This window comes from Alternaria viburni, assembly GCF_023758015.1.
Source record: "Alternaria viburni strain BMP 2772 chromosome Unknown scaffold_13, whole genome shotgun sequence".
Taxonomy (NCBI): domain Eukaryota; kingdom Fungi; phylum Ascomycota; class Dothideomycetes; order Pleosporales; family Pleosporaceae; genus Alternaria; species Alternaria viburni.
The window spans coordinates 769443-795775 of NW_026055782.1; the positions used below are offsets into that span (position 1 = coordinate 769443).

The 26333-nt window shown below is 53.5% G+C and overlaps 10 protein-coding genes across 10 annotated transcripts; 4 read left to right on the forward strand and 6 right to left on the reverse strand.

Moving 5' to 3' along the window:
• Positions 1-229: 229 nt before the first annotated feature.
• NUT1 (mediator complex subunit) lies at positions 230-3710 on the reverse strand (the record flags this gene model as incomplete). Its single annotated transcript, XM_049355516.1, has 7 exons — positions 230-1395; positions 1449-1811; positions 1858-2029; positions 2081-2587; positions 2634-2696; positions 2742-3007; positions 3098-3710. 7 exons carry the CDS (start codon positions 3708-3710, stop codon positions 230-232), a joined length of 3150 nt encoding a protein of 1049 aa, XP_049210189.1.
• A 549-nt stretch (positions 3711-4259) lies between these two features.
• On the reverse strand, positions 4260-5009 carry J4E79_006648 (uncharacterized protein; the record flags this gene model as incomplete). The annotated part of the gene is made up of 1 exon (XM_049355517.1): positions 4260-5009. One exon carries the CDS (start codon positions 5007-5009, stop codon positions 4260-4262), a length of 750 nt encoding a protein of 249 aa, XP_049210190.1.
• Positions 5010-6876: 1867 nt separating this feature from the next.
• Positions 6877-7910, forward strand: J4E79_006649 (uncharacterized protein; the record flags this gene model as incomplete). Its single annotated transcript, XM_049355518.1, has 4 exons — positions 6877-7188; positions 7380-7453; positions 7511-7800; positions 7885-7910. The coding sequence occupies 4 exons, from the start codon at positions 6877-6879 to the stop codon at positions 7908-7910; spliced, it is 702 nt and encodes a 233-aa protein (XP_049210191.1).
• A 938-nt stretch (positions 7911-8848) lies between these two features.
• On the forward strand, positions 8849-10543 carry J4E79_006650 (uncharacterized protein; the record flags this gene model as incomplete). The annotated part of the gene is made up of 4 exons (XM_049355519.1): positions 8849-8882; positions 8970-9245; positions 9298-9408; positions 9618-10543. 4 exons carry the CDS (start codon positions 8849-8851, stop codon positions 10541-10543), a joined length of 1347 nt encoding a protein of 448 aa, XP_049210192.1.
• A 1144-nt stretch (positions 10544-11687) lies between these two features.
• J4E79_006651 (uncharacterized protein) lies at positions 11688-15164 on the reverse strand (the record flags this gene model as incomplete). Its single annotated transcript, XM_049355520.1, has 1 exon — positions 11688-15164. One exon carries the CDS (start codon positions 15162-15164, stop codon positions 11688-11690), a length of 3477 nt encoding a protein of 1158 aa, XP_049210193.1.
• Positions 15165-15898: 734 nt separating this feature from the next.
• On the forward strand, positions 15899-17695 carry J4E79_006652 (uncharacterized protein; the record flags this gene model as incomplete). Its single annotated transcript, XM_049355521.1, has 2 exons — positions 15899-17227; positions 17285-17695. The coding sequence occupies 2 exons, from the start codon at positions 15899-15901 to the stop codon at positions 17693-17695; spliced, it is 1740 nt and encodes a 579-aa protein (XP_049210194.1).
• A 325-nt stretch (positions 17696-18020) lies between these two features.
• J4E79_006653 (uncharacterized protein) lies at positions 18021-19022 on the reverse strand (the record flags this gene model as incomplete). Its single annotated transcript, XM_049355522.1, has 3 exons — positions 18021-18450; positions 18501-18936; positions 18992-19022. 3 exons carry the CDS (start codon positions 19020-19022, stop codon positions 18021-18023), a joined length of 897 nt encoding a protein of 298 aa, XP_049210195.1.
• Positions 19023-20951: 1929 nt separating this feature from the next.
• On the reverse strand, positions 20952-22458 carry J4E79_006654 (uncharacterized protein; the record flags this gene model as incomplete). The annotated part of the gene is made up of 4 exons (XM_049355523.1): positions 20952-21487; positions 21564-21864; positions 21986-22255; positions 22375-22458. 4 exons carry the CDS (start codon positions 22456-22458, stop codon positions 20952-20954), a joined length of 1191 nt encoding a protein of 396 aa, XP_049210196.1.
• A 951-nt stretch (positions 22459-23409) lies between these two features.
• On the forward strand, positions 23410-24167 carry J4E79_006655 (uncharacterized protein; the record flags this gene model as incomplete). The annotated part of the gene is made up of 2 exons (XM_049355524.1): positions 23410-23645; positions 23738-24167. The coding sequence occupies 2 exons, from the start codon at positions 23410-23412 to the stop codon at positions 24165-24167; spliced, it is 666 nt and encodes a 221-aa protein (XP_049210197.1).
• Positions 24168-24686: 519 nt separating this feature from the next.
• On the reverse strand, positions 24687-25758 carry J4E79_006656 (uncharacterized protein; the record flags this gene model as incomplete). Its single annotated transcript, XM_049355525.1, has 2 exons — positions 24687-25568; positions 25618-25758. The coding sequence occupies 2 exons, from the start codon at positions 25756-25758 to the stop codon at positions 24687-24689; spliced, it is 1023 nt and encodes a 340-aa protein (XP_049210198.1).
• Between the last annotated feature and the right edge of the window lie 575 nt (positions 25759-26333).

Here is a 26333-nt window from a genome sequence, read left to right on the forward strand (position 1 = left end):
TGGGGTTAGTAGGGTTACCTCGGTACAGTCATACATACATTTACATGATGGTTGCTCCGCTTGTATTGTACTCGATTGCAGGACGCCGTAAGATGCGATAGTAATAATTCCATAACCAACCATTCCGATCCAATCCATCCTAAGCGCTTATCCCAAGCATTGCCTTTGGAAGAATAATCTACGTGCCTAGGTATGTATTCCATGAAGAAGAAGCCTCCTCAAACACACTCTACATGTTATCGAAATCCAAACCCCAGTCGTCATCTCCTCCGCCACCACCCATATCCATGTTCATGTCCATATCCATATCCATGCCCATACTACCCATGTCACCCAGATCCATACCGGGCAAGCTGCCCAGGTCTGTGCTCATATCGCCTGCGCCTGCATCGCCATTGCCCATGCCGATGTTTGACAGGTCCAAGCCTTCGGCACCAGTCAGTTCGTCCATACTGCGTTGCAGCGCTTTGTTATCCATGTTGGAAATGTCGTCTACCACCGTTGCGGCTGCTGCGTCGTCGATAGCTCGGTTCAGATCGTCGGATATAGTTTGCGATTGCATGTCCCCGATGTTGACGCTCGGTATGTTGATGGGTGGTGCTTGGAGTGAAGCTTCGCTGAGGGAGGCAAAGTGCGCTTCTACTCGGCGGTGCAGACGCACTATCGTCTCTGCAGTCAGAGGATCTGTCGCGACCAGATTGGCTGCGCTCTCGAATTCCTGCTTGAGCATCTCGCGGAGATTCATTCGGGTCCGTTGCTGAGGCGGCGCTGGTATCGAGCTTCCCATCCAGTCTATCGTAATCGGACTGTCTTCAACGGTCGGGGCGCAGATGATAGACACGCCAATGTCGAGCGCAGCGGCTCCGTTGCCAGCATCTGTCTGCGCTTTTACCTCATCTATGATTGCGCGTAGCGTCCTGGTGGCACCAAGCATCTTGAGCGATGCGTAGATTTGGCGATGTGTATAGCCAGGTGGGTTCGGCTGTAACGAAGAAGTCGAAGCCCATTGCGATAATTGTTGTATGGTATGCCGTAGAGACGTGTTCAGGGTGCTGTTGGGTGCATTTGTCCACTGGTACACTTCCTTCAAGCTAGCGTATATGGAACGTTCGTAGTGTGCATGCACTTTGATTGCCTGGATGAAAGGCTCAAGTGTCGTGCGATTTGGCTCGCGCCGCTGTAGCGTACGGAAGCATTTCTCGAGGCGACTAGCTACCATCGCTATTATGGTCGAATGCATAGCTTGTGCATCGCCAGAAGAAGGAGTCGTCAGTATGATTTCATTGAAAATGCGTATCATTGAGTCGAGGTCCTTGTGTGTTTGAAGAAGCGCGTAGGAGGCCATCCACGTGAGACCTTCAATCAAAGATGGTAATAGGAAAGTCTCTCCGAGATCTGAAAACAAGTCAGTGGTGTTTCATTGGACGAGAACATTGGGGTGAGCTTACACTCCAAGCCACCTTTGACCGACTCAAATGACAGTACGCCTGTCGAGCATGCAACAACAGTCTGCCTGAAAAGTGTCGGAACTATAAGATAGAAATCCTGTGGCCGACAGGATGCAAATACCTCATTGCTCAGCCCTTCCTTGTCGGCATCATAGAGCCCTTTGAGCCAGTTGCCGAGATGCTTGCCCTGTTCTTCGCTCAACTCGTCGGGGGGCATGCTATGGTGGCCGCGTTTCATAAGCTTCGCGATAAATGTATCATGTCGGATGCCAATGTCGTGATATGTAAGATCATAGCGATATACGAAGGCCATAACGAGGACGAGTATTGCGCCAAACTCGTCGTAGACCGGTTGGTATTCACCTACATTCGTTAGTCACAAATCTTTGCAATATTTAATGAAGCTAACCTTGATCGCTGTCATAGTGCCACTCATCGAGGAATTGGCATAGTGGCCGCAGGATGCTTGCCGGCGAAGTGAATTGAAGCATGACGTCCATTGCCTGCGGTTTCCTGAATATCAACGAGGACAGCTGCTTCAAGTACATGGTTGTTTGTGTTTCACAGAGATGTGCTATGAACTATCATCACGTCAGCAGGTCCCTCTCGCATTTCTTTGTGTCATGTCTTACATCTGTAACAGCAGCGACGATGGCCCCGGCATTTCCATCCAGGCTTTCAAGCTCGTCAATGTATGTGCTAACTTTGTCGAAGTTCGACTTGCACTGGCTTAGTAACTCCTTCCTCTCGTATCTCTTCGATGGAGGACCTTGCATAGGAGCTTCGCCAAGCAACCGCTCTACAGCACCAGCCGGAATGAGCCCATGGAGCGCGCAGGCATTAAGGAAGTCTTGCTTGACATCAGAGAGGGAGTTGTTGCTTCCCATGATATCGTCGAATCCCTGCGAGAAAGACGGGAAAGCATGGGGATCCACGTGACTGAGTGCTTGTGTGATGCACATTTCTGATGTCATCGGAAATATCGACCCGGAGATTTGCACGAGGAGTAAGGGTACTTTGTTGATCAGGAATGATTTAAGGGGAAACATTGTCTGCGTTGGTTCACTGCGATACATGGCGTTGGCAAGGACATCGAAAGCGGCGGTGATCAAGTCCGTGGCCATGTTTTGTGCTTCCAACTGACGGAGATGAGCATTTCTTTGCGATCAAATGATTCTGACCTACCTTGTATCGCGAATGGAGATAATTGATAATGATGAAATCGTCAGTAAGAGGCCGCGCGACAAGCTTGGAATGTTAGCGACGTGCCACATCGTCAGCTGAAAGACGTACCAAGGCGTTCAGAAATACGTAGAGACCGACTCGTGTATTCACCTGTGGAAGCTCCATCACGGCATCGAGCTGGAGTGCAGCGACTTCGAGGCCGGCGTTCCTGTTTCCTTCTCCGTTCATGTTGGGAAGCTTCTCATAGAAGTCGTGTCGTTTTTGCGAGAGCTCAAGTCTTTCAGCTAGTTGCAACGACTGATGCGATCCGCCCGAGTTGTTGGAGAGAAATGGGATAAATGAAGAGAATGACTGGATAAAATGTTTGCGTATATCTAATGCATGTGAGTAATGTACTTCTTATTCTTGAGCAAACCCGTTCGAAAACATCGTACAAACATCAGAACGACTAGAGGTGCGCTTACCTTTCCCCTTGGGATTGTTCAGTATCCGCAGAATTCTTGAGTTTTCTATTATGCCAATCACAAGCATTGCCAGCCCTTCCCGAACATTGATAGAGTGTTGTTGTGGTTGTTGGATACCAGCCATGGCCTGGATCATGGTATCACTGGTATGTGAAGTGACCATCGCCTGCATCCATCTTGTTACAACAATAAGCGTGCGCAAGCCTTCGGTATTGTTGATAGGCCGTTCTTCGGCAGCAAAAGCCTTGTGCAAGCGGTGGAAGACAATTTCCTCGAGTTCTGGTGGATTGTCCCATTGCGGCTCCTTGGCCGGTTTCTCGTCGCCTGTCTTGACCGGAAGCCGGTCCTTGGAGTACAAGAACGTCAGCGTGAGAACATCAGAAGCATCGACCTTCTTCAGCGCTAGTAGCTGCTCGAGGAAGACGATGGAGCGCGGGTCGACATTGTTAGATCCTGCAACGCGTGGTCGAAGTACAAGGGCAGCAAGCTTCCGGCCAGGCAGTGGAGACTTCGCGTGCAGCTGCGCGACGGCTGCAGCGAACAGGTCAGGTTGGACGCGGCGCTCGAGGCACCTGTCCAAGAAAGTCGTCCATTCCTTGACCATGGACTCCATAGCCCATGTAGTTTAAGAATGTGCCCTGGACGTTGGGCTGGTAGCTGACAAGAAAAAGAATATGGATGTGGTTCGGCGAGGAACAAAGGTGGTCGTGCTTAGCTGAGGTTGGCCGATGTTCCTTGGCAGGCACGATGCACAGATGCGGACAGCGCACAGAACCCGCGAACCTTCCAACGCGTCCGGTCAGCAAAAGGAATTCCACGCCAAGCTCTCCAAATTATATTCTATGGCCGGAATTTCTTGTCTAAAATCAAAGGTGAAGAGATGATGGTGCGGGGAGCACAAGCCGTCAACTCTGATGCGTATTATCGATGGTATCGAAATAGTTACATTACTACCGGATGATAGAAGCGTTCTCGCCCATGTCGTGGGACATGTACAACCATTGCGCAGCGATGGCGCGAAGTGCTGATCGCTGAAGACTGACCGCTAACCCCAGCCCTCGCCAACCCAAATAAATCCACACACGTCTTGGTGCGACGCAAATTACGGTCGTGATGCTGACGACCACCGTGCACTAGACAACGCCATACTCCACGCCAAGCTTCAAGATGGACGGCGACGGGCATCCTGTAGCTGTTCGTCCGCATCCGGTGCCCGTGGGCCCACCATCCAGTCCTCCATTGCGAGCCACTGACTCCACGTCTTTTCGGCCCCCTCGATCTCGGCCAGCTGGACCTCCTGCAATGGCTTCAGGAAAGGCACTGACTCGTGCGGTGACATGTCGTACTGGCACTTGACCTTTGCCCAACCCACGCTCTTGGCTGCGAAGAGGTAGTTGCGACGCTCACACTCGTGCATTGGGCCGACTCCCTTCCTCCAGTCCTCGCCAAAGAAGCCGTGCATGATGCCTGGACTGTCCATTCCTGTGATGACAAGACGTCGAATGAAGGGCACAAGGGAGACCCATGCCGGCGCCGGCTGGCCTCGCGAGTTGGTGACGGGGCCTTGGCGGGGCCAGGGCATGTTGTATGCAGCAGCGCCCGACGAGTGAGGCAGCGGTCCTGAGGCGTTCATGAGGGGAGTCTGCGTCCATTGGAAGGGCAGGCAGATGTTGATGAGGGCGCACACTGCCTGCACACCGTTGTCGTGCTGCGCATGGTCGAGGAAATAGCGCTGGCAGCTTTGGTATGCAGGGTGCCAGTCGAAGATGTCGAAGTGCGGCTCAGAAGAGGCGGTTGGCACAGATGGCGAGCCTCCTGAGGAGGTGCTGCCGCGCGCAAAAGTTCCACCGCGAGTCTGAAAGGTCGGGTATCCCGCGGGGAAGTTTGTGGTGAAGCCGGGTAAACTTGTCATGATGAGGGCAGCGCAAGCTACTGCAGGAACGGCAAAAGTCAGCACAGCTGGTTGGTTGGCTGGAGGAGAACACCAGTTTGTGTACTCGCAGCTCGCAACTTACCGAGCTGGGTGCAACCACTGTCAAATAAACGTGCCGGTGCAGAATGTCGGGTCTGGCTAACAGCAGCCCAAGGGAGCCAGGGTCTCAGGGCTTAGGCAGGATGAGACGAGGAACAGGATCAATGACGAAACGACCGAGTGGGCGGCTAGTTCAAGGCTGCTGCAGTGTCTGTTGCTTGGTGTTCTGGTAGCATCGATAGCGGGCGCGATAAGATGCTTTATACATGGGGAGGTTGAGTATACGGATGCTGAGGCTTGAGAAGTTGCTTATATGGTGTGGCTTCGGTCGACGCCGCCCTGCTAACCTTGCGAGGAATTATTGAAGCCTCCGTGAGATGGCTGCGATTTTGGAATAATCCTGGCGATGATCAAGTCGAGCCACTCCGGCTCCCTTGATCATTAACCAGTAAGTTCAGCGCGTCGGGCCAATGAGCAGCAGCACAGGGCCTGGTGGAGCCGGCGATGGTGGCTGCGCGTTTCGCGGGTCGGCGGCCAGGTCGACGGCTCCCGAGGCGGTCTATTCAAAAACTCTGTAGTAGACCAAGTGTCGTCAAGACTGCGCTACCTGCGCTGCCGTTGGCTGCTTGGGTGCGCTTCAGCCGACCGCTGCCCCCCTTTTTGCGGTTCCTTGTACATGCTGCTGCGCGATGATGGCCGTTTGGTCACCCAAGACAGTGGCAGAGACCGACGGAGCGGCCGAGATGCAGGCGCATCGAGCCGGCTTTGCGACTGAGCCCTTCTGAGCGTGCCGGGTTGTTTTTGTCATGCTTGAGTCTGGCTAGAATGACTAGAGTGACAGGCGCCTCCAAACGCCCGGGCGATAGATCTCGTCAATCGCGGTAGGGGATCCACTGCCATGGCATGTAAAACGGATGTTCGTGTGTCCGGAGAGCCACAATACCAGGGCGCCCACCAATGCGCTGCCTGTTCCCTCCAACTTCACGAGCGCATCCCGCCGAAGAAGAATAGTTCCTCGCCGATCATCCAAGCCCGCACGCCCTCGGTGAGGCTGTCCTACGTGGCTAACGAGACACTGTACGACAGGGCACTGGATGGTCGGGTCTGCTGCAGCGAGGGCTAGTCGAGGACCTCGGGAGGTGGGGGCAGGCGCCCCAATCGGCAGGCACCGTCCGCACGATGCAGTCCACGGGTTGGTGAAGCCTGTAGCCTGCGGGCGCATATGGCCCGTTTTGCTTTTGTGCGTGCAACGCATTCTTACTCCAACTGCAACAGACCAGGGACGCTGCGCAGCCATGACATGTCAGAGTCGTGACAGAGTCGTCACGATGAGGCCTCCACAATAAACTTCACACCCCGGTCGTGACGGGCCATGATGTAACCAGTTCGCCGAGGAACTCCATTTAACTCTGCTGCCATCGTGGCTTGCCTCTTGCAGCATCGCACATCTACTTTCGTATATGCACAACATAGCCCCCAGCAGTGAACATGGCACAATCTTCCTTCTCATTGGCGTCGCGGACCAAGGTGCGTCGACGAGACCGTACTAGACGCCGCCCGTGTCTGACAGTGGCAGCTTTCCAATGGCCTGTCCATGCCAACGATTCATCTCGGCGTCTATCTGACGTCCGGGAAGGAGACTTATCAAGCCGTCCGGTGGGCGCTCGAGGTATGCTTTTGCCGTTCCTGATGATCAGTAAACACAATGCTCACCACGGCAGGCTGGCTATCGAGCGTGAGTAGCATCACGAGACCAAGCTTTCACACGGCTGACGGATGACGCGTGCACAGAGTCGATTCAGCTCAGATGTACCATAACGAGAAGGAGTCTGGCAAAGCCATCTCTGACTTTCTCGCAAGTGATGCCAATACCGAGTCGCTCAGGCGCGAAGATATCCACTACACTTCCAAGCTAGCGTCCAACTCCGCATACGAAACGGCCCGCAAAGCCATCAAGAGATCTGTCAAGGAGGCGGGTCTTGGCTACATTGACCTATTTCTGTTGCACTCCCCATATGGCGGCAAGCAGGCGCGTCTCGACAGCTGGCGAGCGGTGGAAGACGCAATCAACGACGGCGAAGTCAAGATTGGAGGCGTCTCCAATTATGGTGTCAAACATGTAAGTAGACCCTGGTTCCCGTCTTTTTGCTTTAGTTGTCTCGGGAAGGCCCGTATTCAGTCTCTAGTGCGAACGAACATACACCCAGGATAGGAAAGTCGTTGTAGTCGCCCTCATTGGACTCTTCAGTATAGTCATGAGCGTCACCGAACATTCAACGTCGCCGAGGTCAATCACTGACAATATGCTAGTTGCAAGAGCTACTGGACTCCAACCCCCGGATTCCTCCAGCGGTTAACCAGATCGAAGTTCACCCGTTCAATACGTGAGTTCCCCGAAGGGACTGCATTGCATGCGCAACAGTGCTAACTTTGTACACTAGGCGGAAGGACATCACTTCCTTTTGCCAGCAGCACAACATTGTCGTAGAGGCATACGCGCCGCTGGTCCGAGCCTTGCGCATGAAGCATCCGAAGATCGTGGCCCTGTCCAAGAAGTACTCGTGCACTCCGGGCCAGCTTTTGGTCCGCTGGAGTCTGCAACACGGCTATGTGCCACTACCCAAAAGTGTGAAGAAGGAGCGAATCGTCGAGAACTCGGAGATTGGAGGCTTCGTAATCGAGGATGGCGACATGGAGACGATGGACGGGTTGGACGAATACCTGGTGACCGGTGAGTTCCTTTGGGTGTCTGGCATACGCAGCCATGTCAATACTCTCATCCCGCTGCTTTTACTGACGTGCAATTTTTCTCCAGATTGGGACCCTACCGATTGCCCGTGAGTGTGCTCAGTGTGGAGGCAGAGATGTCGGGCGTGGGGGTCAGCGCGTGGAGGGTGGGAAATCGATCTCTTTCACATGCCACCAAATGTAGAAATGGAGCATGCTCATCTGTGCCTATTTCCGATGCATGACCATGTCGATATTGTGACGCCGCCATCGAGTCTCAAGTCATGATCTTGCAGCTCAATGACTGCAATGCGCGCATATGCGCATGACGGAGGACGCGACGGTAGAGATTGAGGCAGTGCAATGTCGCAGACAGGCTATGTCTATATCATACAGGTTTCAAGCTTGCGTGTTGACGTCGCATACAAAGGTGAGGATGTCCGGCATCTCCGCAGCAGGAGGTCGCCAGCGGCCGCTTCGCCAAGACAATCCTGCGTGGCCCAAGCTCACGCCCACATTCCGGCTTCTCCCACTCTCCCTGCCTGTTCTCTTTACCCTGACACGCCACTAGGCGAAAGCCCAACGTAACAAGACTCCCTCGCGCGCCCGCCGACGTCGGCATCGCGTCGCCTCCCATGGTTTGACTCTCGACTATTACCGCCCGCCACGAGCCTCGAGTGGCCGGAGCCCCCGCTACTTCACGTGCAACCACCCCGCGATACTTGTCCTCGCCCGCCCATTGGCCAGATCCTTATCAGTAGAAAAAGTGCACACCATGGTTTGCATCAACATGGCGTGCAGTAGACCCCATTGACCACTGAGACGGGTCCAGCACCCCAATCTCCCGGCCTCTGACGTACTCAAATCGAGTGCGACTTTGTTCCGCGCACTGTCACCGCAGGCCCAGCGAACTATCTAGCTTGCGCCGACTGCAATTATATATACCAGACACTCGCTCCTGCCTCTTCTCTCCATCAACTTGTGACTCTTCGACTGTGTCAATTTCCATCACCTCACATCTTCTTTCAGTCCCCAAGATACCCAACATCACAATGTCTGAGCCCGAGTTTGAGCAAGCCAGGAAGGGTACGTTTGCGCCTCACCACTAAACCGTTGAGTTATTACCATAACTCTACCCTGCCTCCCCATCTGCACATATCTAACACCTCACAGAGCTCGTCTCCACCCTCGAGGCCTCCTCCCTCTTCTCCAAGAACCCCGAATACAAGAAGGCCCTCGAGGTCGTCTCCGTCCCCGAGCGTATCATCCAGTTCCGCGTTGTCTGGGAGAACGACAAGGGCGAGTGCCAGGTCCAGAAGGGATACCGCGTGCAATTCAACTCCGCCCTCGGTCCCTACAAGGGCGGCCTCCGCTTCCACCCTACCGTCAACCTATCCATTCTCAAGTTCTTGGGTTTCGAGCAGATCTTCAAGAATGCGCTCACCGGCCGTACGTCATACCAGACTCGATCGAATACAAACAACAAGCTAATACACTACAGTCAACATGGGCGGTGGTAAGGGAGGATGCGACTTCGACCCCAAGGGCAAGTCTGACAACGAGATCCGCAAGTTCTGCGTTGCCTTCATGAGGGAGCTCAACAAGCACATCGGTATGTCTTAACCCTAGCGCGTCCCTTCACTTCAGCCTCAGCGGGGCATGCACCTTGACGGGTTCGCATGCTCTTCCGACAGCAGACCAACGAGATCTGGCGGGTCTATCTTGCCTTATCTTCCCGTCTGTCTGGCACTGCCCCGTCGGCGACGTTCGCGCTGCTTTCTTGGTTCTCCACTAGGAACATTTCACTTACGTAAATCACAGGTGCTGACACAGACGTACCTGCGGGCGACATCGGCGTCGGTGGTCGCGAGATCGGTTACCTCTTCGGCGCATACCGAGCAGAGCGCAACCGCTGGGAGGGCGTCCTCACTGGCAAGGGTGGCTCATGGGGAGGCAGCTTGATCCGTCCCGAGGCCACCGGTTACGGTCTCGTATACTACGTTGACCACATGATCAACTACGCCTCAGGCGGAAAGGAGTCGTTCAAGGGCAAGCGCGTCGCCCTCTCTGGTTCCGGAAACGTCGCTCAGTACGCTGCGCTCAAGATCATCGAGCTCGGCGGCACCGTCATCTCCCTCAGCGACAGCAAGGGCGCTTTGATCGCCGAAGACAACAAGGGTTTCACCCCCGAGATCATCAACCAGATCGCCGCCCTCAAGTTGGAGCGCAAGGCTCTTACTGCTCTGGAGAACCACAGCTTCAAGTACATTGAGGGTGCCCGCCCATGGAAGGAGGTCAAGAAGGTCGACGTTGCTCTTCCTTCAGCGACCCAGAACGAAGTCTCCGAGGACGAGGCCAAGGCTCTCATCGAGTCTGGTGCCAAGTTCATCGCTGAGGGTTCCAACATGGGCTGCACACAGGAGGCTATCGAGGTTTTCGAGGCTCACCGTCGCGAGAAGAAGGGCGAGGCTATCTGGTACGCCCCCGGAAAGGCTGCCAACGCCGGTGGTGTCGCCGTCTCTGGTCTCGAGATGGCCCAGAACTCCCAGCGTCTGTCATGGACCGCCGAGGAGGTCGACGAGAAGCTCAAGGGCATCATGAAGGACTGCTTCGAGAACTGCCTGGGTACCGCCAAGGAGTACTTCACTCCTGCCGAGGGCGAGTTCCCATCTCTCGTCGGTGGTGCCAACGTCGCCGGTTTCCGCAAGGTCGCTGCTGCCATGCACGACCAGGGTGACTGGTGGTGAACAGTTCGCTGCTGAGCGGATTGTCTTTTGTATATGATACCTTACGATACCTTCATTGTCTTTGGCGTTCGGAAGCTGGAAGCTTCCACTTGTATATAGATACCTTACATGAATAGAATCATGAAATATTTCACCACATTCTTTCGCATCACTCCTACTTGAATCAGACCACCAAGCAAGTCATTCACACACGCGTGTCACTTTGCAACTGAACACCGGAGGAACCCGCACGCAGAATCTCCCAATAAGACACAGCTATCCAAAATAGACACGATCCTAACCCAATCTTCAGCATTTACGACTCACAATATTCATCACGCCATCACGTCACCAAGCCCCCAGAAAATTACTCACAACAAAAGCAATGCCCAAACTTTCCTAGTCAGGGCTCAAGCAGGCGGCAGTCGCGTGGCGCCCCTCCACGCGCCCCTGCCCCGCCAAAAAAGCAACAGCGAAAGATTCCCGACCCCACTGCTCGTCCACGTCCACGTCGAAGAAGAAGCAAAAAAGCCCACACGCCAGATGCGAGTTGGGCGCGATAGCTTATTACTGGTTTTGGTTAGGGTAAATCAAGTCAAGCCCGCGGCGGGTGGGTTATGTTATGCGTTTTGTCAGGGTGCGCCGGGATGGGGGTGGGTGTGTGGGTGGTACGGGCATGTCTTGAAAAATTGTCACGGCGAACCGTGATGAGATGCCGGCGCGTAAGTGTCGCGTCGCACCGTGGGCGCGCCGATGTGCGGAAAAGTTGTCGGCGGTGGATAGGCACGGAACGGAAAAGTGTGAGGTGGGATGGGTTACCGCGTTTGGTGTGGTTCGATATCGGAGGGCGATGTCGGGAGATGTAGGTTGAGTCTGCGAGGGTCGGAGGGGCTAGGGATGGGTTTAAAGATGTGGATGGCTTGAATTTCGATGAATTGTGGATGTGGAGGGATGGTTATGATGCTGGTGGGTGGTGGGAGATGAGAGATAGTCTGTGTAGTGCGCGCTGTGCTACATACTGCCCGCTCGCCTTCATCATCGCGGATCAGACGTGATGCTTACTGTAGATGTGGGAAGTATATACGAAACATATGTAGTTGATGCATACAAAAATGTTGCCGTAACGTATATAACTCTTGTTGATTGCTATGTCGAAAACCACACATCATCCAAGCAGAGTAGTCCATTCCTTCAGTAACTCGTCCACCTCGTCCACCCGGCCCACCTTTTCCGTCTCATCAATGTGACTCCATGAATCCTCGGCTTCTTCACTTTCTGAAGTGTCTTCTTGAATACTTGGGGAAGAGTACTCTTCTGAGCTCTCTTGTCTCTGCCGTAACAATCGCTGTTCACGAGCGTGCGATGTTTCTTTCACTAGGGGTATAGGCATTAGTAATACTGCGATTGAACTCTTGGCGAGAGTAATGAATGTTTCTGCAAGCTTCGGATGACACTTACGTTGCTCGCCTTTCCTGCTTGTGTCAACCGCACAGGGGATAGCCTGTGGAAGATAGAGTGGTCCCCTTCGTCGTTCCCTTTCCGCCCCCTTGTTCTCTCCCTCCAACACCCGGTCACGCCGCGTTTCCTCTTCTAGCTGGTTGATCCTATCTCCTTCTTGCTCGCGCTCAATCTTTTCGCTGGGACTAACATAACTGCTAGAGTCGCTATGATAGCGTGGGTCGATTTGAGCATAGCCGGAACGAGGGGGACGGGGACGACGGGTACGACGGGGGCGGGAAGGCGATAGCTCGCGGTGGCCACTTTGTAGGGCCGTCACACCTTCTGAAGCCGCTGTCACTATTCGCTCCTTTCCTGCCCTCTCCTCATCTCGGTTCGACTCCGACTCGCAATTCATACCCTCTCCTTGCTTGTCGCTACCGTCTTCTGCTGGCTTGTACTGGAACTCCCAAACTCCAGAACGAACGCGGACCAGGACACGAGAGCGGGAGCATGACCGTTCATGGTGTCTGGTAGCTGCGCCGATGCGACCTCTTGGGCCTGCTGACTCTGGGGTGTCTTCGTTGCTATCAATAGACTTGCGTGTCCTCGACGCCGCCGACGACGCGCGTTGCCAGTGGGGTACTTTGCCACTACTACGAGTCGAGGTTGAATCCGTGTTCGACTCTTTCCGTCTCTCTTGCTCTCGTCGTCGATCGTATTCCATGTTTGTTTCTTCACGTCTTGCCTTCGCTCTCTCCAGTTGCTTGTCAACATCAGATCCTCGCGAAGACACACTATGAGAGCGAACGTGCGTTTTAAATGAACCGTGGCGCCTGCTCGCTGACATCAGTGGTTTAGTCTGTTCGGTTTTGTCATCCTTTTTCTTCATGCTCGTCTTCGATGAGGATGGTTCAAAGTCACAAGCGTCTCTGTCTTCTGGCAGGTCTATTCTGAAAGTGCAGTTGGAGTCAGGGCCGGGTGTCGGGTCTCCCCTGGTGAGAAGAAGAGCCATTTGCTGGTTCACCTGGTCGTCTTCTGGCGGGTCTATTTCGGAAGTGCAGTAGGTGTTAAGGCTGAATCGCTGGTCTTCCTTGGCGAGAAGAAGAGCTATTGCCGCTTTCACACGGCCGTCCTTGGAGTAAAAAGGGGAGTCCTGGGGGTCAGCTGGAATCTCTTCAGTAGGAGCAGGCTCGCCCGCGTGAGTGGAAGATTGCTCTGCCAATTCTGGCATCTTCAGCTTTTCGATATCTGATGGTAACGTTAGGCCTATTTCTTCAATGATGCGATACGAAAGGTGCAGCTCCTGGTTTCTGTGTGCTTGCAAGTTGAGGTTATACTTACATTCCCTTCGTGTCTTTTCCTGTTCCTCTCGCTCTTTTCGTTCACGGTGGTTTCTCCTCCTCCTACGCATTTGCTCTCTTGCTATCGCTTTCTCCCTCTGATTGGGCTCATTCGTTTCAGACGAATCGTCGCACGAGGCCATTACGGCCGGTGGTCCATCGTGTTCGATCTTGTCCTTGTCTTTCTTAGGACTTCGTTTAGCCTCCTGGACGCGCCTGCTAGACGCACATGAGCCATTTCTAATTTCTTCTGACAAGTATCCGAGCGACGACGAAGGCGATCTATCACGGGCTGGCTGTGATAGCTGAGTCTGTGTAGGTCGAAGAGAATCGCGCCTATTGGTTGCTTTGACTCTTTCAGGGGCACTGGAACCTTCTCTTCTACGTAGTTCTTCTTGCCAAAGCCTCTCATCTCGAGCGCGAGCTTCTAGTTTCGCTAGCCTCGCCTGGCTTAGAAGCGGGTGCTGAGCATCATCCGCATGGGAGCGTTCATTGTTCAACTGTAGCTGAGAATGCGTTGCTCCAGGTCGATCAATTTGATCGGACACCTCGGTTACGAGTTCACCATCTGAAGCTCCATCCGTTTCTGGGTCGGTTCGATTGCTGGTCCTTCGGAGTGTAGGTGCATACTCCTCACGGTAACTAGACGGCATATAATCTGCACTAGGAGGTAAGGCGAGGGGAATATCTTCGCTTTCCGCGCGCAATGGAGGGCGGTGGGCTGAACCCCGTGTGCCGCTTCTATGCTCAACCTTGGCCCTTTGGTTTCTTGCTACCCGCTCAAGATGACGGCTGGCGGGTGTCGACCCCCGGTTGACTTCAGCAGAAACTCGGTTTCTTGTTCGCTCTTTCACTCGCTCTCTCACTCGCCACATCTCGAACTCTATTCGTGCTCTTTCGTTACTCGAAGAGCTGCTGACATCTTCATCCTTTGCCGTCTCATTCAACGTAGCAGATACACTAGTATGGGTGCTCGTCTTGCTGATCCATGGTTGACTTGATGTATCGGTGACTTTGGCTTGAGCATTACCAAGCAGCACACTGTCGAGATGAGAGCGAGCGAGGAAGTAAGATCCGATAGCCTTCTGATGGTGATCAGCATGATCGTCTCCATCTACCTGCTTGGTCAAGGCAAGTTGCAGAGTTTCGATGTCTGCTAACAGGCTTCGGACATGGTCCACGCATGTTGCAAGCGTATCTGGGTTGATGGTAGAGCCAATGGCTGAAGCAGCGTTGATGAGATTAGACGGCGAACCAACGTCGACCTCATCCTGTAGCGATCGATCACCCTCATCTACGACAGTGCTGCCATCGCTTATACTGAAGTTTCTCAGCGACTCCTCGTACTTCTTTGTGGCTTGCTTCTTGTTCTCGAGTAACTGCTTGATCTCTTCCCGGTGCTTCGCTTCAGCCTCGCGATTGTACTTCTCCGATGAAACTTGATGAGCATGTATCAGCACCTGCATCAACAGCTCTAGCGTACTCTTGAGCTTATCAATCTGGCTTCGCAGCAGTTCGATCTTGTTGTCTTTGAAGGGTAACATCAGCCGACCCATCTTCCCTGGCTTGCCCTTGTTGATTTTCAGCTCAAGTTCCGTGAAAACCGCAAAACACTCTTTGATCGTCTCGTTCGCCGTCCTGACTGCATTTTCTGAAATCAGGTTTGCAGTCTCGTCTCTCTCGAAGATGGTCCCCAGCTCTTGGATAACGAAGCTTGTGAGCTTGACTTCGTTCGCGATATCCTTGATTCTGCGATCGGCAGAAGCTACACCATCGGCATACTGGTACAGCGTCTGGGACAGCTTCAAGCCAGCGCCAGCCAGCTGCACGACACTGGCGACCAGGCCTACCACCTCGGCCATGATAGAATTACGTGCAGCTACGGCAAGATGTGGTTGTTAAGCATAATGGAAGAAAGATGACGATGGCTTCGAGAAAAGTTGTGAAATGTGCAAGAACATGGTGACAACAATGTGATTGTAGCAGCTTCAGTCTGTTGATGCCTTGAGCGAAGCGGGCTGAGTTGCGGCTGAGTGCGCGGGGTAGCACGCCCCGGCTGCGCTACACGACCATGGCCCATGATGAGACAGCCTTGCATCTCATCCCGCAAGCAGTCATCAATTAAGCGCTTCATCTCGAGAACACTGCGAACATCCCACGACGCGAATAGGACTCCGAATGGGCTAACCGCGCGAAGCATAGTTTAGACCGCAAACTTGGATAGTTCGTTCGCAAGGTTCCCTCAAGCATCATCGAGCGTCAAGATCCCTGCCTGTCAGCCGTCTTTCCACTGATCGCCACCCGCTGGCTCTCCCAATTGGGTGCCACACTTCTCCTGCGCCACAGAACCACGGTATGATATCATGGGGTCTTCAGCGGGCAGAGAGGCCTTGCTTCGGGTTTCGTCCTCGATACAAAGGCTTCCCCGCTACTGACATTGACGCACCTCGCACATACTCACATACTGTTTGTTATACATACAGTATTTTCTTATTCCAGGGTCAAGAGCTTCGACCACCGTTCCCTAGACCTGCTCTCCACGTGCGCATCGTAACCGGGTCCCACCTGTCAACCGAATTTGGGTGTACTGCTGGCAATGGATGACGGTTTCCGACAGCCTGCCAAACTTCAAAAGCGAAAGAGTCGCGAACGACAGGAACTTGAGCAGATGACCGGTGGCTTGAGTGGTCAACCCGCAGCCAATTCTTCGCAACCCATGTCTGGCTCCGACAACATGACGTCGGCTGAGAAGGAAAAGCGGTCGAAATGGCGCATGTCCAACCCATTCTCTTCCAAAGAGAAGGCATCGAAAGATAGTCTTAACCCTACTCATAAAGAGGAAGAAAAGGAAAAGGCGCGCAGGGATGCCGACTCGGCGTATTACAGTAGCGAGCGCAGCAGCGCAGATCCGAGCTTCAAGAACCAAGCTCGTCCCATCTCCGGCGAACAGTACAACCATCCACCTGCGAACAACCAAGCACCTCCCACTCACACTACACCACCAAACGGGCAACACCAGAATACCCTTGCGCCTCCCACGCAAACGCAACAGACACTTCAAAGTCGTTCGAGCCATGAGGATGTGGGCAGAGAGACGTATCGCGATGCCGGCTCGGGGAACATCGTCACCGTCACAACAACCACCACAACGACGACGACCACTACAACCGGCCCGGGTGGCTCCACCACTGTAGAGCAGCCCCGCGACAGCGTTGCTCCGTCTGAGCAAAGCGTACACACTTCTGGACCCAGCCCACCACAGCCGGCTCCTCCTCAGCCGGACAACCACTACCATCAAGGCCCCGGTCTTTCAGCGCAGTCCGCTATACCTCAAAACATCACTCCACCAGTGCCTATGAGCAACAACCAGCCAGGCAACAGACTCTCTCCACAAGTCTCCAACACCGACGGCCCTTCGTCTCCACCCATACCAGCGAAGAACAACATACGGCATAGAGTAGAGCTGGACTCCGTATCGCCTGGAGTTCAGAGGCCGAACCCGATGGAGGAAGTTGTCAGCCCAGTCACTCCGAGCAGCCCGAACCGTGCGAACTTCTCCTACCCTGCGAGAGCACCGCCTCAAGGAGTTCCACGCCAGGTGCCTGGGAATGGCATCCATCCAGACCACCAGCGGATGGACTCTCAGCAACACCAGGATGGAATTCCACCCGTACCTCCAGTTCCAGGACAGCAGCAACCACCACGGCGATCGAGCATCCCTCAAATGCCTGCATACCAACAGCAGCAGTCCGGCATGCCGCCCATTCCGAACCAACAACCATCTAGCATACCCCCTAGCCTACAGTCTGGCATCAACACCAACAACGTCAATGATTCAGACCGCCCGGTTCCATACCGCGCTGGCCACGATCTGAACAAGCAGAGCACGATGGCGAACCTCAAAGCGGCAGCAGCGGGTATCCACGTAAGCACCACACATACTACCACTCTTTATGCGTACACATACTGATCTATTCTACAGGGCGCAGGAGAAACCCTCCGCGGAACCTTCAACGACACATTCGACCGCCGCAACCCCGCCGCGCACGCCAAAAACCAAGCCGTCATCGACAAAGGCCGATCGGAAATCGAAGCCGCACGCGCCCGCCAATACGCTGCCCAACAACAGCAGCAGCAACAATCACACATGGGGAATCATACATCGGTGTCGCACCCGCAGCCACAAGGACCTACGATTGGAGCTGCACCGCCCCCTTCTCAGGCGGGTCCAGGGCCATCCGCGGTACCGGGCAAGACGGCGTATCAAGGGCCACCGGTGTCTGGGTCTCAGATTGAGGGGAGGAGTGGTGGAGGTGGGAAATTGAGTAATATTATGAAGAAGATGAAGGAGGGGCCTACTCCGAGGCAGGATGGGGCTGCCTATCATCCTTGAGGATGTGGTTTGATATGGGATTGTAATGCGATGCGATGAGTTTGTGCAGGGCCAGATACCATATTGGATGTTTCAATACGATCATTGCGATGACTCTATTTTACTTTGGACGGAAGTGAGTTGAGCAATGGGGATAAATAACCTACGATGTAGCATGCATGCCATTGTAATTGAAGGACCGCAACCATCATTACATGTATCACAGCATGAGAAATAGGCCATTGATATTATGGTTCGTTCATTTGACTATATTACATGTTCGTAAACTCGTAAGATGCATCGTCCACATCGGCGTCAGAGCAGCGGTCCTAGAACATGACCCCACTTAACCGTTGACGATAGTACCACCGTTGGCGTGGATAGTCTGCCCACTAATCGAGCTGCTGTCATTGCTAGCCAAGAAGACAAAGCAAGTAGCAATCTCGCTAGGCTGGCTCGGCCTGCCAATCGGCGCAGTGAACTGCTTGATAGCCTCGTCGTTCATGGTAGCAGGGATGAGAGGAGTCCAGACGGGACCAGGTGCAACGGCGTTGACGCGGATACCCCGTCCGACATACTGGTTTGAGAGACCGCGGGTGAAAGCCACAATGGCGCCCTTGGTGGAGGTGTAGTCGAGGAGGTCGGGGCGGCCGACGTAGGCGTTGATGGAGGCGTTGTTGATGATGGTTGCGCCGCGCTTCATGTGGGGGAGGGCGTACTTGGAGAGGTAGAAGAAGGGGTGGATGTTTGTGTCGAAGGTGTGGAGCCATTGTTCCCTGTATACTGTTAGTATGCGACCTCAACAAGAAGAGGAAGTGATACGTACTCAGAAAGGTCGTGGATGTCGTTGATCATCATCTGGTAAGCGTGGTTGTTGACAAGGATATCAATGCCACCCATCTGCTTGACAGCTTCGTCGATAACCTTCTGGCAGTTTGCTCTCTCCTTCAGGTTGACGGCTAGAGTGTAGCACTTCTGTCCCTTCTCCTCTACCATCTTCTTGGTGTCTTGTGCGTCCTTCTCTTCTTCGGGGAGGTAGGCAATGAAGCTGTCGGCACCCTCCATGGCGAAGAGAACGGCGATTGAGCGGCCAATGCCGGAGTCTCCACCAGTGATGATGGCGCGCTTGCCCTTGAGCTTGCCGGCTGCCTTGTACTTCTCAGCACCTCCCTCTGGTGTAGGGAGCTCGTCGACCTTGGGCAGGGGATCTAGCTTGGACTCGAGACCGGGGGCCTGTTGATGCTGGACATCGGGCTGGAAGCCTGTGATACCAAGTCAGTACAAGAAAAGTGTTCGGACGCTATCATGGGTGCTTACCCTGCTCGAATTGTCCCTTGTTGGACGACATGTTGTGTGGTTGTTTGTGGGTATCTCTGGATCAGTAAAGAGAATCTAAAGAAGAGAAACTGGTTGCAGGTGTTTGATTCAGTGTGAAGTTGGTGTAATTTTCGAAGCAAGCGCCGTTCAAAGTGGCACTTTTATTGACGTTCATGATTTCTTGTGACATCACAAGGCTGTCACGGCACGCTCATGTGCAAGAGTGGAGCCTGGTAAGAGTTAGGCAGAACATCACCGAGGATGGGACTATTGAAATGCCCATCGACGATAGAATGCCATCGGTCGATGTGTCAACGCTGGCACGAACTGGTGGGAACGGCTAACGTCGCCTCAGCCTTACCCGTAGCTTCAACGCGCTCTTTCGCACGGCCTTATGATCGACAGCTGTATTCTTTGAAGGATACGAGAACCTCCAGCTGAGAAGAAGATTGAGACTGCAGCTCGGATTACTTACGAGAAATGCAGTCGGGGCACCTTCTGAAGCAACCCCACCAAGCTCATCGGTCGCGACGTCATCGAGTCGATCAGAACTACAACACCTTTCCAGACCTCATCATGCTCACAACCTTATCGTAATAAACTCAGTACCGTATTACCACCGACTGCCTTCTCATCCAATACCTGGGAGCCGTATTCGCAATCTTCACAACCCAGCGATGACGCTGATGAAGCTATTCAGAGGTATGACGTACTTCCCGCCCTAAAATCAGGGTCCAGCCGCGCTGCGCTATGACCGCATCCAGCCTCGCCCGACCACTCCGATTCCAAGACCCCTAGCACCAACGGCCATCGTAACTCGCTCCTGCATGGAACAAGCCACACCAAGGCCGTTTTGACAAGATACAAAGCTGTTAGGGCACGTCATGCGCCACGACTCATGTACCAGGGCACAAGCTTGTCCGGGTCCCTGCATGACGTGAGATAGACGATCGCAGCCAGATGCAGGGCGCTGGGCATGGTAGAACTTGATTTCAGGGACTTGGAGGGAATGAGATTGCGTGGACTGGGTTTGGGTCCTTTTGGAGGCAGTGGTATAAGATGGGGGATTATAGCACGACTTTGTGTATTCACATCACAACACCATTCAATCTATTATAAGCTATCAATCCTAAGAGCTTCCAACTCTACAACACATCCCTATCTCTATCTCAACCAACCCAAACCTACCAAAACACCTTTCAACAATCATGCCTCTTGCCCGCCGCGCCGCTCCTCGCACGACTACACGTGCTCGCCCGTCCCTGAAGACCCGCCTGCTGGGTGGACGCAAGACACGCACCACCAAGCGCGCCCCCGCGACTACCGTCACCACTACCACGACTACCAGGACTACTCGCACAACTGGCGGTCGCCACGGTCACGCTACTACTGCAGCCCCAGTCCACCACCACAAGCGCCATGCTACCATGGGTGACAAGGTCAGCGGAATGATGATGAAGTTGAGGGGTTCTTTGACTCGCAGGCCAGGTCTCAAGGTAAGCAATCGTTGTTCTTGATGAGATGTACTTGACTAACATTATGTAGGCTGCTGGCACTCGCCGCATGCACGGTACTGACGGTCGCAACGCCCGCCGTGTCCATTAAGCTTCTTTGACGAAAGCTATGAGAGAATTTCCTTTACTGTTAGCATGACGACGAGTGTACGATAGGCATGGAGATACCCGATGTTCGAACGTTTAGTACTTAATGAATCTCATAAAGTTCCATCTTCTTCACTTTCAGTTCAATCCATGTGTTGAAGGCTGTATATTTTGATCATGATCAACAGCTATATGTGACTACTCAATGAGCTCAGCCCTTCTCGGGTCATCTCTGCTTAGTCCTACTCCCATCGGCTCGCATGTCCGCACTGAACGTGCTTATGCAGTATCCACAAGATGGTTTATGGCCGCGTGATGTACGAACAGGCTCTCTACTACATCCGCCCATCTCGAGACTCTCAATCCTCTTCGGGCGCACGATAGCCGTCAGGACCTCGAAGAATCTTCTCACGGAGGTCCGGTCGACCGAGCCAGGATATGTACCATGTAGGCTGACCATGCTTGATGCGGCACTTTGTGTCCCAGCGACCTCCAACGGACTGGTTGTGTTTATCATACTCGTCGTCCAAGTTATCTCCGCGAGGTTTGCTACGATCCATACAATCAAGGCACATGCCATTGAAGTATCCGAGCGTGTTGGACATCGCCTTGAGGACGGTGCTCTCCCAGTCGATGCTACGGCAGCGATTGCACTTCGCAGTGTACGCGTAATCGAAGGCCTTGAGGCGACGTACGACCTGGCCGATACTGGAGTAGTTGAGGACATCGTCGACTGGCCAAGCATCGCACTTGGTGAGGGCTAGCTGGTAACGACCGATAGTGGCATCCCAGCAGGAGCACAGCGAAGTCTCGGAACGAAGGATTCTGCCGACGCGCGAATAGAGTGACTTATGGAGAGAGTTACGGAGGCCTCCGCGGGCATGGTTCAGAGGACCTGTTAATCAACGTTGGCATTTGGAGTTTTCTGGTACATGCGTGTAGATGGGTAGAAAAGAGAGGAAGAGACTTACCGACAAACATGCGCTCGTTGATGTGAAGGTGCTTGGGACCCTTGAAACCCTTCGGCGGGCGCTCCTTGACGTGTCCAACATGCTCATAGGCGAGGTACTTGGTGACGCGCGCATAGCCTACAGCATGGTCGAAGATATAGCAAGGGTATGCGAGGGCTCGAGCAGTCGGAACAGTCAGGTCGACTTTGGCCATGTTCTTCTCGTACCACTTGTTGAACCAAGGCCCCAAAGTCTCTTTGATGTCGCCTTCTTGACGGGTGTCCCACAGCGATATCGCATGCCAGACTCCCACAAGCGAGACCTATCAAGCTGTTAGCACGAATAATAAGATGTCTCAGAACCGCTTTGGCAAAGCATAGCAAGGGAGCTACATACTAGTAATAAGTTAGCAAGATATCTTGAGAGCTATTTGTGGCGGCTACTCTACCCTTGAAGAGACCCAAGTCTTCCAGTCGCTGTTCGGGGAGCTCATGGAGATGAGCGAGCCAGATGAGGGTACCCTCCTTGTTCTCACCGTCGTAGTCGGATTTGGAGTCACCACCAAAGGTAAGCTCTGTCTTGTCATTGCTAGCTTCGAGGAGAGCCTTCAGGTAAGGCGACTTGGTGCAGATATCTAGACTGACGAGCAGGTCTGTGACATGTTTGACGCCATCGTCATCGACCGAGCCGATGATGGTAATGCACAGATCAGACTGCGCAAAAGGTCAGCTAGACGTCGCATTAACCCAGAAGTCTACATTGCCTGGGTCTCTCGGCGAGCTTCGTCTTCATCACTATTGTAGACTGCAGGGCACAGGTGAAGGTCGCTTACCAAGCCAGCTTCGGTCGTGAGCACAATGTCCTGGTCTTGGACCAAAGACACCGCCGGTCCTTTGCGGGCAGTGAGTCCTGGCATCGTGGGCGATTTGCTGATGCGACGATTGTATCTGACAGAGTGAAAATCGGAACGTGTGTAAACACTGTAGATAGAAAGAGCAACGCTTGGCGTTGCCGCTAACAACACGCTCTCATGTGACTGGCTACAACAAAGGGCAGCGATGCCTACACCGCCGAGACAGTTGATTAGAAACTTCAAAGAACCCTGTTACTCCAAATCTACGACTAGCTATCGAGTGCGCTGAAGGCATCCGCTATGTTGTGTCGAATGTTGCAGCATACATGTTGCTAAATATTGACAAGTAGACATCTGCTAAGCCAATGTAGACTCGACACTCGTACGAGCATACCTTAACGCTGCAAACATCTGTAGGAACTTTACTTTGTTGCGTACAACTCAAGGATGGGGTCACACAAACTTCTCGGAGATAGAGTAACATGTGGACTTGAAGATGTGCTAAATGAAAGATGCGAAGAGAGATTTGATATCGCAACTGTAGAAGGAAAAGATAAGACATAGAAGCGTGTACTCTGTGTCAACTTGATAGGCCTGTGCCTCACGGCCATTTACGAGTAGAATGACGAGAGAGCCAATGAAGCAATATGTCGTGTATCGTAACATATAATGTGAAAATGAACTGGATCCATTCCGGAAAGACGCGTAGTGCGTAGTACTCTGTAGCCAATCCAATTGGGCAAGGGACGGTCCGTTGCTGACGCTCAGGTGTTCTCGCGGTCTTCTCGAGTAGTATCACATCAGAGATGTTATCTCATAAATACGCTGCGTGCAGGGTGTATGATTTATCTTGGTGTTGATGCAAGTGATGATAAAGTCGACGAGGAGCAAGTCCACCCAGGCCATGCCCCACTAGCGCAATGATGCAAACCATGCAAACATCATCACCACCGAATCGACTGATCTCATCCACCCATCTCCAAATCTACCGAATCGGGATTCCACCACAACACAATGCCTCCTCCACGGCTTTCCCCAGCGCTACTACGCGCGCGACCGCAAGCGAATTACCAATGTCTCCGCCGCATCGCACCCTTCCGCCGCGCATCAACCACACCACCGCAAAGCGACATAAAGCCCGTCGTACCCTGGAAAACACCAACCAGCGTCTGGTCACCCGAGAACCTCATACCCCCACCCAAAGATGGCGAGATACTGCTTGAGCGCCGGCCAAACCGCGCATTACCACCGTATGTCTACCATTGCACAACACCCATCCTCAGCCCATTGACCCTCCATCTACACTCCGTCTTCGCAACAACCCACTGACATATGCCCACAGAGTCCCACCCCTAATATCCCCGCAAATCCTCAAAACCATGCCCCTCTTCATCCTCGCCATGACCGCCTGCCTCTTCGCCTTCTTCAACTACCAAAAGCAAGAATCCTCCGTCGTGACCGCAACCCTCTACGCGCTGCGCACAAACCCGCTTGTGCGCGAGCAGCTCGGCGACGAAATCTACTTTGCCAGTAAATATCCTTGGATCAAGGGCGAGATCAATCAGTTGCATGGGCGCATTGAAATCAGCTTCTGGGTCAAGGGGACGAAGAGGGCGGGAGAGGTTAGGTTGACGTGTAGGAGGAGGGGCAGGGGTGGGCTGTATTATACCAAGGAGTATAGTTTGACGTTGGAGGATGGGACGAGGTTGGAGCTTTATGATCCACAGGGGAATGCTATTGATCCGTTCCAGGCGATTGCTGTGGAGGAGTAGAGGAAGAGACAGATGGTGGGGATAGGTTGGTCGTTGTGGAGAGAAAAGTAACCCTGGTCTACGAAGCGCGTGCATAGTTGGGGACTGGATGATGCGAAGGCTGTCAACTCGCCACGTCCTGGCTGGTAGCAAGGACTTTCGCAAAGCACCAAGTCAGGAAAGATCAGCGAACTCTTACGCTGTGTATCATATGTAAATATACGCACGCATCACATATCACTGAGATGCAATGAGAACCAAGTCATTGAATAGCAATACTGAATATTGCTAAGAGAAGAGTATATGCTAGTAAGAACCCCAGAAAAGAAAGTAGCGTTTCCAATGAAGGACAGCTCGCTCGACAGATAGGCGTCTTTCTGGAGCGTCAATGATCGTAGTCTCGATGTGTAAAACGCCAATGCCGTGTGAAGCAGTATGCTGATGTAACAACTTAAAGAAAAGAAGAAAAAAGAAAGTGGTATCATAGTTATCGTACTCCATCCTCACAACTTTCCCCATACCCCTACAAGTCCAGTCCACCTAGAACTTCTCGTAATCCGCCTCAGGCCTCCTAACACTAGGATGATGGGCCAGATTCGGCTTAACAAGGTGAGCAAACTGCGGGTTGACATTCAACGGATAGCTAATCTCAGGCATGCGAGCAGTCTCCTCCTCCTGCTCCTCGCGCTGGCGCTGCCAGAACTTCTTGCGTGCGGGCTCGCCCGACGTGGTGCGCGAGTAGATGGAGCTGGAAGGGCGGTGCGAGAAGAAGCTAGGTTTAGCTGGTGACTGGCTGTGGTAGGAAGGGAGGAAGGATTGACGCGCGTTGCGGAAGGCGCGGAGGGGACTGAAGTCGAATTGCGAGAGGCGGTTTGGATCTTCCTTGGTGGGAGAGGGGACTTGAGGGGAGCCGCAGTCGACGGGTGGGGTGCCTGTGCGCATGGGGGGTGGGCTGTTGTTGAAGTTGCTGCGCGAGGAGGTGCTGCCTGTGTGGTGCGTGGTTATGGTGAAGGCTTTGTGCTTGGGGTCGTATTGGGATTGCGTCTCGGCGTCCTCGTGTAGTGTCATGGCGCCTCGAGAGCGCACCATGCGGGCGGTGATTCGCCGAGACTTGTCGCGGAAGACGAAGCTCGCGACGATGTTGAAGAAGCCGATGACGATGGCTAGGATGCCAGAGGCAACGAGTAGGCGCCAGAAAGGGAGAGTGAGCGACTCTTGGCTTGTGGCTTCCTTGTTCATGTTACCGAGCATGTTGAGCCCGACTATCATCATCGCGCAACCCAGGGTGACGAAGCCATGCGAGGGGCTCAGGAGTGGCCAGTTACGAGCGTAGAAGTTGCGGAATAGCGAGCATTCTGAGACGATGAAGAAGAGTCCGGCGATTGCGGTGATCACATGGCTCGTGGCATCGAAGAAGAAGAACTGCATATGTGAGCTTTTGCGAGTCTCAAGAGTAGATTTCTAGACGTACCTTGGAGATGATAAAGGTCTTCACCAGCATGACCACACTGCTGGCGACCACGGAAGCGAGAGCAATGATGTTCAGACCGCGCAAGACGTTAAGGATGATGTAGCCCGGACCAGCCAGGTGTTCGGCTGAGAGAAGCGCCATTCCGTTCGTGTAGAGAGAGTCGTAGGATACTGAATCGTCCAAGTTCGTAGAGAGATACAATTGGTCTGTCCAGCAGTCGCGTCGAGCGTAGGGGTAAAGAAGAGAGAGAGAGCGTATAGATTGAACAAGTTAAGTTTACGAAGATAAAGGTAAAAGGGAGTGTCCCACGCCGTCAAGGCAGCACACCTTCAACAATAGTAACAATAGCGAACAATAGAGACGTGAAGACTGAAGTAAAATGGAGAAGCCAGAACCCAAGGTGAAGGAGGAGGGGAGCCTCAGGACATAATTCGCCGCTAGCCTGACCTGCCCATAGTCGCGAACCTTACAATAGAATCCAATATTGACCATCGCGCTGGGAAAGGCTCGTCGCCTCACCTTCGAGTGGCCCAAACGACTCCAGCGACCGTAGTCGCGCCCGTACTACCGGCCCATGTGAAACGCTCCCCGCTAGACTCGGCGGGAACGGCACTGCGAGAGGGCGGCCCAGTCAATCATTTCGCAGCGAGCAGACTCGGCTGCGAAATTATTGCAAGGCATCGTACAGGGTCAACGTGGGGTTTTGGCATCCAGCC